Below are 12,947 nucleotides of genomic sequence, written 5' to 3' on the forward strand. Positions count from 1 at the left end.
TGAAATTCATGGCTGCTCATGTAATGTGCATGTGAGGGACTCCATGCAGAGCTACACTCAGTGCTGAGACAGGCACAGCTTCTATTTTTTGCTGCGTTCCTGCTGCAGTAGTATCCACTGCATTAAACAGGAACACAAGCTGGGCACATCCAGTCTGCACTGGGCGGACTTGTGCTGTGGAAACTCATTAATTTTTCAACCAGCTAAGGGCACGTATTGTGCATCAACTTAGCAGTACATGTGCTTGTTCAACGGCGTAGACACATATGAAAGTAAACACTCCATATTAAGGTTAAACTCTGGCGCGCTACAGAGTTTGTGGAAACAATTACAGGTCCATGACGTAACTGGTCATAGACGTTACACTAAACCATTAAAAAAAAAGAGGGTTAAAAAGGGTGTTATACAAATGTTTTTAACAATATGGACGTTTCTCTGAGGAGAAAGTGCTCTTTCTGCTTCTTGCTGACACTCGGATGAGAAGACCGATACCTCTCTCATCTCATGTCTGCACAGTGAACGGGAGTCTGACTGTGGCAGCCTGTTAGCTTAGCTTAGCACAAAGACTGGACACGGGGAGAACAGCTAGCTTGGCTCTGTCAAAAGATGACAAAATTGGTTTAGTCAATCCACAAAAGTGTAAAGCGGCACGTTGTGGCTTGTGCCTGGCTGGTGAGGGTTATGTGTTGGGCTATTTCTTGGAGGCAATGTCTCCTCCTTTCTGGTCTTTGCGCTAAGCTAAGCTAAGCTAAGCTAACCAGCTTCTGGCGGTAGCTTTATATTGCACGCACATATATAAGAGTGGTATCAATCTTCTCATCTAACTCTCAGCAAGAAAGCAAAAACACATAGTTCCTAAACTTTTGAACTATTCCTTTAACTTCGATAAAATGCCAAAATGTGTAGTGTGGTTAGGGGTCACCGGTGTAAGAGCTTCACACTGTGTACAGTGGGTGTTATAGTGGGTTAAATCCATATTTGTCAACAAGGAGTGTCAAGGTGCCCTTTGGCAAGGCTCAAATACTTCAGTGTGACTGTTGGTGGCAAACAGCCAAAGACAAAGGCTGCTCTGGGAGGTTTCCAGTTGTGAGTGTACTACGCAGTATGTTCGAGTGTAAATCTGCAGACGGGCGGCGCTGAAAAAGAGCCTGAAGCAAACCTTTCTCTAGATGTGTAAATGAAAAACAGTCTCTAGTTTTACCCTCGTCTATGTCGGGGGGGAGGCCTCCGACAAAGACCTTCCTGGAGTAGCGCTCCATCCTCTCTCCGTTCTGACAGCGGGTCGGCGAGTTCAGGCCCGGGGTCAGGGAGGGGTCACCGTGGCCATCGTCGAGGAAACCATCTTCAAAGGGAAAAAGACAGGACCGACCTGGGAGGAGAAGAAAAGAGGAGGACACCAGGAGGACAGGAGAGGACAGAGAGTGTGAAGTAAAAAGGTGGGAGGGAGTGACAGACAGAGTGAATTAATCACATCTGGAAACTATTATTGTAGCAGAATCAGTTTGGATATTTGAGATAACCATAACAACTTTGACTAAACCAAACTTAAACCAATTGGCCAAAAGTATGTGGACACCTTTGAACATAAAATGATTCCTAGGGCAACAATCACATAGTGTCCACATACTATTGGCCGCAGTGTATATATACACATCATCATAATAAGAACTTCCTGGTGACTCCCTCTCCTAATCTGCATCATAGTACCAGCCTTCTGATCTGCAGGCAACATGCTGAACTGCAGCACCTACCAACATTGGAGGGACTGTTGATCAGTCAGTATTCTGTCCTAGTGGGACACATCATGCTTGTAGAAGTCTAAACAAACTATGTCTCCCTATGCCACTGGTGCAGCAATGCCTTTTTGTGTATTTTCTGCCCTTTCTTTAGCAGGTTTGACTTTTTGATCAACGCGGTGAGCAGTTCATTTTTTTTTTTTTACATAATGAGGAATACTGCACGTTCTGTCTCATCTTGTGCCCGTGTCCATGTCAGCACCTCATGGACACCTTTTTCTGAAAGCAATTTGATTCAGAGATTAATTGTTGCACTTTGCCAGCTTCACCAGGCTACAACTGTAACATGAAACCCCAGCCCATTATTGCAGTGACCTTACACATGTCACACAGCAGCTTTCCTCCTTGCTGAAGAAAGACAGAATTAGTCAAACAGCACATCAAATCAAAGATGAGCCATTTTGGAAGCACCCATCATTGCCATTCAGATGATGAATCACTTCTGAGTCAGCATACTCCTTCATGAAACCCTGGTGATTCATTGTGGAAGCAATCCAACCAAACATGCAATAGCATTTGAAAAGGTTTATTGTTGGATCAAGCTGACCAAATACTGCAAATACTGTTGTTGTTGTTGTTGTTTTGTTTGCTTTTAGAACTGCTGTTACTTGGGGTGGGTGAAATACAGCATCCCCGATATGCACAGTTGTTTATGTTATGAACATACAGGTAGTACACTGACTCAGAGAAGAGAGAAAAGAAAATTAGCAGACTTTTTTTTTTCTCTCACCAGCAAGCAAAACAAGATTCACATAGACAGATTGGGTGGACCCTCGCCCCATGTCGATTAAATGCACAACATGGAAAACAGTGTGTCAAAATTAATATGATTTCATTCAATCACAGCACAGATGAAAAGCAGAGAGGGACACCACACTAAGACCCCCCTCAGCCTCGGAGAGAGACGCGGCTGGCATGGCAAACAGAACCACAGAGAAAATGCCACACGTTACCTCTTCTGCGGCCATAGCTCCGGGCTGCTTGTCAGCACGGTGGGGGAAGGAGAGAGACACAAGGAGAGACAGAGGGTTTGGTCAGGAACAGGGGTAGGAAAGAGATACAGAGACATGGGTTTTTGTGGGAAAAAAAAACAAAACCAGGAACATCTCTAAGGCAACAGTGGAACCACACACGGCCACACCTAAGGTTCGGCAATGGGAGGAGGGTGATTTTTTTACAGCCTGGCACCGGCCCACGTTAAATCTGCTGCACCTGCCTTGGCAACATACAAATGCTGCAAGGGAGGGTGGGGCGGGGGCATTAGGTGAGGTTTAGCCACGGAAATGGCCGAGATATTTAGCAGCATAATGCGACGCCCCATAGCTGGAGATCGTAATCTCAGCTTAATGAACCCGCAATGGCTCGCGCTTGTGCTAATCTTCTGTGAATATTCACAAATGAGGCCATAAAGCAGAGTGCGTGCAGGACTGAAGGTAAAGTGGGTTAGTCATTATCATGGCCTTGGTGAAATATTAAAAGTTCCTCTCAGATCAGGTATGGCTGGCCAGGTGCGAGTGGAAACTTCCCACAGGATAAGGAGAGGGTACGGAGGTGGCTGGCAGCCTCGGGGCTCTGGGAGAAGAGGATAACATGGAGAGAGGAGGGGGACAGCAGGCCATGATGTCAAGGCTGAAGTGATATCTATAATCTATAGCAAGAAGAAGGTATTGTTGTGGTCAGCATTGTGATCATCTGCTGTATACCTAATCAGCTGGTCACATGTGCCAGTTCTGTAAATTATCTCTGTCTTATCTTTTCCAGATTTTCACCTCTCATTTCACTACAGTGACTCAAATGAAAACTAAACAAAAAAAATATATACAACCAATGTGTTATCACGTATAAGGTCCCTGTCAACTAAGCAGTTTTTAAATCCGCCGAGGAAGACCATGAGACACGTCTGAAATCATTTGCATGGTCCACTTTTCCAGCGCTTTCTCCCCCATCTTATACAAACACCTCCAATCACATGACTACATTTCCATTCTTATATGATGGCAACTGAGCAATTTCCATGACAACCACATAAACAGCATCTGCCGAGGAAGAACTTGAAAGCTTGCAGAAAAGCTAGTAAGTGGACATTGATTCACTCTTAGTAGCTTTTTCCAATTGCACCTTTCAGTTGCATCTTACGGTCATTTCCCCGTATACAACCACCTGCTATCACGTGACAGGATTTCCATGCTTGGGTCGCGTGATGACGGCTGAACTATCTGAGTGAAAGCTGGGCAACTTCCATACGCTGAGAAAGACAATGAGATGGATTTGGAAGCTTTGGAAAGAGTGACTACATTGATTTTGATTTACCAAGATCAAAATGTAGCTCATGTTTTATGTGCAAAAACACCACATCTAGTTTAAGGATTGTGTGAAAGTGTTTGAAAATATCTCTAATCTCTGAAAAGTTCCCAGAAACAAGCTCAATTTGAGTCTGCGGCCATGAATGCAAGTCATAGAGGAGGCAAAATGTGGCTGAAGATGGCACAGATTCCAACAAACAGCAGGAGGGGTAATGCAGTACTAAGGAGATCCTCCTGCTCCTCTAAACGCATCAGTCACAAAGCAGACTCGTCGCCTCAAAAACCAATATGGGCCTTTGCATTGTGAGAGCCCTATTGTGTGACTTGCCCCTCTGGCTTCTCTCGGGGAATATATTGTCTCTGAGCCTCTTCTCCCTTGCTATGTTTTCATTAAAAAGATTTGGCAATCTCTCTGCAGCTTTGCCCTCTCACCGCCTGGCCCTCTGGCAGAAACAAAGTCAACCTAGCAACCAGGGCAAAATGAAGAAAACGTTGCGCTGGGAAACCGTCAGATGTCCTAGAGAGAGAGAATACTACTCAAGGAGGGAAGGGAAAAGTGAGGGTTAAGAATAAGTACCAACTTCAAACTGTGCGGTGTCTGTGAGAGAAAGAAAATGTTTGAAAGGAAACTTGGTGATTCCTCTGGGCATGATGAGTTTGAGGTCTCCTGCTCTGCTCCGCTTCCAAGCCTCAGACGCTTCCACTAAGCTGTCAAGTGAACAACACCAATGAATCTAGATAGAGGACCTACGCTTAGTAATATCTACCCTTTCTTCTTCACTCAAAGCGCTAACACCATCCAGAGAAAGTAGAGCCCTTACAGGTTCTCACAGTGTGAAGCCTCAAAGCTAATGGGACGGAATGAAGGAGAAACAGTGAGTAAAACACTGTAAAGTTGAAACCAAAGCTTCCCTGTCTACACACATCACAGACTACAGCGGAGGGAGCCAGTTCTGACAGACTTGGAAGATCTGGGCAGATCTGTGCTTGCCTGAGCGTAATCCCATGACACAACAGTTTAACATCAATCCGGGACACGTTCTTCAAGGATACGAGTGATGAAAGGAGCGAAATGAGGAAGGAGCACCATTGTTGCATGATGTGAAGGTAGAAACTGCTTCACCAGGAGAGTTTTTATATGTTACACATCCTCAGCATTTACCGGTTTCTATACCCTGAAGAAACGAGGGCTGTGCTGATTTGGTTTGATCACCAGTTGGCCCAGGCGTCCTTGATTTTATTTGCTGAGGTTTGAACAAAAATATGGGATTGAATAAGAACTTGAGGGCATGATCGAAAAATCTGGGAAATCATGCCCCTGATCCCATCCAAAGAGCACCTGGAGGGGCTGGACCTGGCCTGGGAAACTTTGTGGCATCCATGTAACAGCGCGTGGGATAAAGCCCCAGTTTCTCTCTCTGGCCCGTCTCCTGTCACTGCTGGTTGTCTGCTGGCTGGTAGGACACTGAGGGGATTCTAGCTTTACAGGATGGGGTATATTTGGAAGTGCTATTCACAAGTGCACTGCACACCCCCTCCCCAGTGTTAAGAGGTATGTCCTAGGTTTATGGTGTCAGGGAGTCCAGACCTTAGTAAAGGGTAGGCAGGTGTGCCCAGAGCATACTGACATGAGCCCCTGTTTTTAGGAGGCATGTGTTTTTCATGGAAACACACCACAAAAATACTTCCCATTCAGAACACGGGAGAAAAAAGCAGGAGCAACTCTTTTATCGGTAAAACTGAAACAATTCAGAGTAATTCCACATGGAGAAGGAGATGATGGCTGCTACAATTAAAAATGACTTACTATTCAATGGCATAATGTGGTCTGCTCCGGGATGATGAAAGTTGAGTCCCATGCGTCCTGTTGAAGAAAAAAAAAAGTAAAGAGTTTACAAAAGTGGGAAAACGTGGAATTCACTGATAAAAGCCACCCTGTTGACAGACATTTTTTTTAAATCTTTCATTCTACTGTCAGCAATGGGAAAATGTCAGCAATGATGAAAAGTTTAACATGAAATGAATAAACAACACATTTACCCAACGTGATACAATGGCAGAACCAAACAAAACAGATGTGAAAAATGAGGTGGAAACAAGTATTCCTTTGTTGTCACATATCTCATATGCACACACACACACACACACACACACACACACACACACAAAAACAAAGGCAGCTATAAGGCTTGGAATTCAACAGAACATGCAGTCTGCTGTGGTGCAACGTGTGCATGCTACAAGAGCCCATCTGTCAGTGTTTTCATGGGGAGAGGTATTGGGTGGGAAGTCTAAATGGAAGTCTCCCTGTCTCCATCATCCTATACGTACAGGAAAAAACAAGAGACATATAGTTAAGCCAGGGCAGATATAGTCTACCTGGTTCAGACACAATATTGCCGTCTCACTGTCAACATCATTTGCAGTGGCAGCCGCAGAGGCACACCCTTTATCCCTAACCACTTAAAATCAGGGCCCTCTGTCAACATTCGCCTACACCAGCTTTTTACTCAACACGCAGCAAACAAGCAACCTACCAAGAGCCATTACAAGAAGACAGAAGGTGAAGCAACATTTCACTGGGATACACGTTGATATTTGGCAAATGCCCTTTAGATTTAATGAGACACACGGCCTTTGTGAGCGCGCCCATCCACTTGTGCAGAGCGTCAACTCAACAGAGGGGTGGTGTTGGTGGGGGTGGGGGTAAGGGTGGAGGGGGATAACTGCAACACACATCTTGCTTTACTGCTAGTGTATGATTCCCCATTTGTAACATGGACTTTGAGAGATTGACCGGCTGTATGTTGCAAGCTCCTATGGCACAAACGAGATGACACGTCAAAAGTTTCAGAATTTGGCCACAGAAGACAGATAGTGGTGATAGCAAAAGGGCCTCTTCCTGGCTCCATGCAAACAAGACTGAAACTAGCAGTTACGTGGTTGAAAACCAGAGAGGCAGGAGGTTGGGGTGGGGGGGGGGGCACCCTGCAGCTCCACAGATGTGGATTTCCACACTCCTCTCAGCTAGTCAGAATCCTGGCAACAGTAAAGCTCGGGGGCAAAGTGATTGTGAGAAGCCCATACATTCACAAACAAGTTTGTTTGAACACGTGGAAATGTGTGACGTGGCCTCGATGCACCCAGAAGGAGGAGCGTTGTGTGTCCTGACACAGAAGGTGTTCTAACTCTTCAGAGGGCTCCCCTATCATTCCCCAGATTTATCTCTATCTCACCAGTCTTAGATCTGATAGTCAGGCCAGACTTTCATCTAAGTTGAAGAGCCCCAAGGGGTAGCGGCACATAATCATGCAGCTAAACGTGTGGGTGGTCTATTTGTTAGTCATATGACCAAATTAAAGGGTTTAAAGCCAAATGTATGACTGGCTGATGTGTCCTTAAGAGAGAATCCCTAATAGCACCAGAGCAGACCATGCACTTTGACCTAGTACCACTGCATTTAGTCGAGCATGAAATTAAGACGATCAGTCAAGATCTACATTGCATACTAGAGACTAGCACACTCCTTTGAACACATTCACTAACCAAGCTGTGACTTTGCTGAGAGGAGGGCAAAAGTTGCAACAAACACTGTGGTCTGTTTGCCTTTTCATCTACATTAGTCATTTTGGGTGACAGAGGGGGACAGTTGCCCTCCTGAAGCCTTAAAATAGCTCTGGGCATGTGCCATCTGCTTCCCCCAGGAGTTGAGTGGCAGGGCCTGAGGGGGCCCCTGAGCTGCTGCCGCCGCCGCCGCTGCTCTTCTGGTGACATTTCCTCACCGAGAGCCTGAGCTATTCTCAACCTCCACATGATGGTTGCACAGCAGCGCGGCCACTCGGGAGACACGCCATCCGCTTCCTTATGTATGCATTCAGGAGTACCTCCCTTTCACGCGCCTGACAATTGTCAGACTGGAAGGTGACCTGGCACTGACCGCTTTGGTAGAAATGGGATAAAGAGGAGGGGATGGATTTGCTTGACATAGCCAGTGGCCATCAATTTGGGATCTGGGTCCCCTATGGGGAGATTTACCATGGTCATTGTAATGGACACAGCATGTGGTCCAGTCTAAGGTGCACAAGTTTTGAGAAATCTGAGGAAAAAATTAGAGTTGGGACCTTTGAACTGCCTACCAAAAACCACTGAGGACTGCTACGGACAGTGCGCACGGAGCTTTAAGTTCCTAAGTTGTAAAATTTTCACTAGATTCCATTTGGCTGATCACCACCAACTGTGTCCCCACCTGGAGCTCTTCTCAACTGCTTTGGTCATGTTTTGCTCCCTCTGTTCCACATTATAGCACATATTTAAGCCCCTAATAACACTTCTAGGAGAAAGCTCCAGCAGGAGTTATGAGGGGAGAGTGGGTGTGCCAACAGCAAGGTGTGGAAATGTTAGCACTGATGAAAAAAAAACACCTCAGCAGCAAGGCGCCCCAAAGCTGAACTACTTACTGACTACTTCCAGAGTAACCTTCAATTACCAACACTACACAGGGAAAAGGGGGTTAAAAAGATGGCAATACCAATTGGGCAGCATGTTTTGGACATAGCCAACAAATGACAGTAAAGATTGAGGGAGATGGTTGTTTTGGTGAGAGAGTTATTTTGTGGGTCTCTGTTGGTCAGAACAGCATTATTCTTTCCTGTCATACCAGCTGGAGCCCTGACAAGATGATTACAACAGGGTCAACGATCCTTTAGCTATCAAGCCGTAATAGCTAAAACTGTATAAAATGATGTACACTACAAGACACTAATGGTTAGGGCATATTTCTGGAAGTAAATCCCCAAATATGCTAATTGCTCACTGTTATTTAATGTTTCATAAAAGTAATCATCATAAAATTATAAAATGTCTATCATATTATAATAGAGGATTTCCAGGATCCACTTAAGCCTGATCCACAACTTGGCAGTGACTAATGCTTTCAATAGTATGTCATAGCTTGTGGGATCTGGACAAACCATGATTTTAATAGACAAAACAAGCCCAGGCATGTTTTGTTGCCTGGACTGGATTAGTTCAGCCATGCTCGCAGGAGTCATGCATTTTCCCCCATAACAAAACACAGCACTCTGACAGTGTAGTTTATTGGAAGCAAGGTGCGATTTAACCTTTAACACAGCCAACAAACACATCACCTTATCTCTATATAGTCATTACTGTCTGTTTAAAGTACAGGGCATCCCTCTCACTTTGAGATCATCATCATCATCAACAGTTGAGAGGTCAAGGCCAGCTTGTCGGCCAAATTTCAGCCCAACTAAGTGTTTCAAATATTGACCTTTCACCTCAAGTTAAGCAGGGGCGACCCCTCTCTGAATCTAACGGGGCTTTTCCACTAGCACCTACTCGGCTCCACTTGACTCTACTCGGCTTTTTTAGTTCCAAGCGAGCTGAGTCGAGCCGAAAATGTGACGTCAACATACTGCAGGCCACTGATTGGCCAGGGAGTGACATCACTGGATGAGTCATGAGAGCGACTCGTTCACAAGAATCAAACCCGCCGTTTTTAAAACCTGGCAACAGCGACCGTGCGTACTACCTTGACTCTGACAAAAAGCCACAGACCGAGCAGCAGGTATACCATCGCCTCCATGTCCTTCGCTGTGTTGTGTTTGTGTCGCATACAAATGACGTCACTGGAGTTTCGGGCCGCCTTGCTATGACGACCCCACCCACGTTGAGGTGGTCCTCGATTGTAATGGAAAACGGCCGAAACCGAGTGGAGTAGTGCTAAAACTGTGTAATGGAAAAGAGCCATAAGCAAAGACAAAAGTTCACATAGACCTCCTCAGAGGATCTTGTTAAGACAGAGTACAGTAGTTCTTCTTGGTTAAACCTGGATCTTTGACCGTATATACCTTTACTGTAGGGCTCTATCTTTGCCAACCTTCCAAGAAAAGTTATAAGGAGACACCCACCCCTCCCTGTCATTGAAGCACCTTGCTTAATCACACTCTTACTCATCTGACCTGCACTGCACTTGCAACTCTTGTTTTCCTCCTGATAAAAGCCACTGTATGTCAACTCTTATCCACTGACCGATGTTCTTGTCAACAAGTGCACAAAGTCAAACAGCCCCAGTGTTTGCTCTCCCTCCACTATTGACTTCAGTTACAGCTGACACCTTCTATCTGCTACAACAACAACATACCTCACACAGGCTAACCAGCACATGACGGGTAACACCCAAACACATCATACAGAGCCTGTGAAATTCAATGCTTGTGTAAAGTTAAACTAGTTAGCAGTCTTCAGACCAAATGCCAGTTGGTGTTATTTACTCAAATAGTCAGTCAACAGAAAAATTAATGGGCAATTTTAATAAACTGAAAATATTTTCATGTATATTTTATTTCCATATATTTGTAGGTAGCAGGCTCTGACTTGTTCTAAACTGTGGGGTTTCTAACAGTTCAAACATATTATGAAACATATTACGAGATGAAATGTATTGTGAAATGCTCTAACAGTTTATAGGCTTACCAATTAAAGGAATAGTTTGACTTTTTTTTTTTTACAACCGATAAAAAATAATGACAAGTTGCAGCTTTACTTGAATTTGTGTTCAGGTTAATGGAGTTCAGTGGTCTAAAAAGGTGCACTCTCACACAAACCGCAAATTGTAACTGACGCATGAGTAAGATCATGTGAGTCAGACCAGCTGAGGCAATGTGTGTGTCTTTGTGAGTCTGTGTGTGTGTGTGTGTGTGTGTGTGTGTGTTCAGAGAGAGAGAGACAGTGTGGGTGGGGTGGGATCCACACACAGCGTCCATGAGGGCTTAAGGGACGTATTAACACTTTTGAGTATCTCAAATGGTCAGTGACTACATTGAGATGGTGTGTGTGTGTGTGTGTGTGTGTGTGTGCGTGTGTGTGTGTGTGTGTGTGTGTGTGTGTTGTTGGGGGGGGGTGCTTTGCATGGAATGTCACAGTTGATTTACATGTCAGAAACAATTTGGATGTGTGTACCCTGTCTGTGTGTTTGTGTGTGACCATATTGCTCGCAGTGGCATTGGAGGCTGTTGTCAGACTGGTGGTGTTTTTCCAGGCCAAAAGGGAGAACCTCTGGTGTGTATGTTTGTGTGGGGGGTGCCTGGTTCTCCGTACGTGAGCTCAGCTGACCCAGTTCAGGAACTACATGCAGACCAGTGTGTGTGTGTGTGTGTGTGTGTGTGTGTGTGTGTGTGTGTGGGTGGGTGCATGTGTGCAGTGCTGCAGAAAGGGCCCGTTTGTTCAGACGTCCCAGCGGCCCTGTTCCCCTCATCCAAGAGTAAAGAGCTTTCAGAAAGTTTGAGAGGATCATTAGACTCAAGTCTCTCTCGCTCTCTCTCTCTCTCTCTTACGCACACAGACACACACACTTTGAAGCTGACTCTTCTCCAAACAAGAGCTGAGAAAGACACTGGTTGAATAGAGATGGCCTGTCTTGACAGAGAGAGAGGGGTGCGGGTGGGGTCACCTCACACTCTTTTTAGAGACCCCTCTTGATTCTTATTCATATTACAGTACAAGTGCTTCTCCTGCTCCTAAAAAACACACACACATATACGAGGACTCAGAAAACACTAAAGGAAAAGCAACTATTCCAGTCACAATGAGAAGTATGCCAGAAATGTCTGTGATGGGATGGATGTGGGTGGGAACCATTCAGCTGGGAATGCAAAACTGGACCTGCTGGGTTCATTGGTTTTGACGGGTGGTTCTCAGCTGGTGGGCAGTGGGATGTCAGACCTACTACGATGGAGGCTGCTTAGCAAACAACTTAGAATAAGAACATATAGTTTCTTTTCTTATTGTCTAGTCGTGTCTAAATAGGTTTCAGTTAAGAATTACTCATGTGGATCCATGGATTTTTTTTTAATTAGTAGCCAACAACAATAGAGACCGCTTAAAGACCGAATCAGTGATATTTTCAAATTAAAATATCCATATTGAGCAACAAAACTTCACAACAGTGGTGTCAGAATTTAGTCGGCGGGATTACAAACGGGGACCTCATCTTCCTGCATGGCTACCTTTCTACTTGGCATCGGTCGAGATAAAGTGCCTCAGAAAAATGGGGACAAGCACGGAGGAGAGCAGCACAGACCTGCAATGTGCTGTAAGTAACTTACAGAAATAAAAGAAATCCTTTGATCGTTTTTTTAAAATCAAAGTGAAAACAATGAACTGCTCCTTGAAACCGCTTAACTCAACTTCAGTGTCGACTGAAAATGACGTTGGCGATGCGGATGTGTCGCACGCAACTGACAAGGGTGGGGCAAAAGAAAACGCCCCTCCTTCCCCACAGGAAATCAGCTAACACCAACACAATGTCAGTCTGACTGAATCATACGAAGCAAAATGGCAATTCAGTCGATTTATCAGGCTGAACTCGGCCCGTGCCTTTTCAACCTGACCAAACCAAACTGCTGCTGTCAAATCGGAGACCCAAAGACCCCGCTGCCCCTGGGAAATAAAAATAACACAGAGAAGAAATAGAGGCGCCTGTTAACAAATTACTTTTGAAACTGGCCAACCCCGTACCCAACCTGACCCTGAAACTTCACTCCACACAAAGACCCAAGAGCGTCGTCCCCCAGGTACATAGTTTGTAATACAATTCAACACTAAATCAATATTGTCAGAGTCATTTCCATATAGGGGTCCATGCGGTAAAAGAAGAAGTTCTGATCTGAATTACCTCCTGAGTCGTGAAAATGCAGGAGAAGCTGCGCTTTTTGCAGCAGATTACACAGCAGCCGGGGCCCAACCTCCTCAGACAGTGAGTAGGTATGCTAGCAGGGTGGAGCGGCTCTGTGGTTGGCACGGCAGCTGACTGCAGCCCCACGCCGGC

At 45.2% G+C, this 12,947-nt stretch overlaps 1 protein-coding gene across 6 annotated transcripts in view; it reads right to left on the reverse strand.

Moving 5' to 3' along the window:
• cpeb3 (cytoplasmic polyadenylation element binding protein 3) overlaps nt 1-12,947 on the reverse strand; it is a 34,112-nt gene that overhangs the window by 11,639 nt on the left and 9,526 nt on the right. For 4 of the 6 annotated variants that reach the window (XM_070841169.1, XM_070841172.1, XM_070841168.1 and 1 more), the window contains 3 exons: nt 5,907-5,963; nt 2,750-2,773; nt 1,202-1,369 (listed from right to left, as the gene is read on the reverse strand). In XM_070841169.1, the coding sequence (XP_070697270.1) occupies nt 1,202-1,369; nt 2,750-2,773; nt 5,907-5,963 (249 nt within the window). The remainder of the gene's footprint in view (nt 1-1,201; nt 1,370-2,749; nt 2,774-5,906; nt 5,964-12,947) is intronic. The other 2 variants (XM_070841173.1, XM_070841171.1) reach the window with 1 other exon arrangement.

The sequence above is a fragment of the Pempheris klunzingeri genome, chromosome 12, assembly GCF_042242105.1.
Source record: "Pempheris klunzingeri isolate RE-2024b chromosome 12, fPemKlu1.hap1, whole genome shotgun sequence".
Taxonomy (NCBI): domain Eukaryota; kingdom Metazoa; phylum Chordata; class Actinopteri; order Acropomatiformes; family Pempheridae; genus Pempheris; species Pempheris klunzingeri.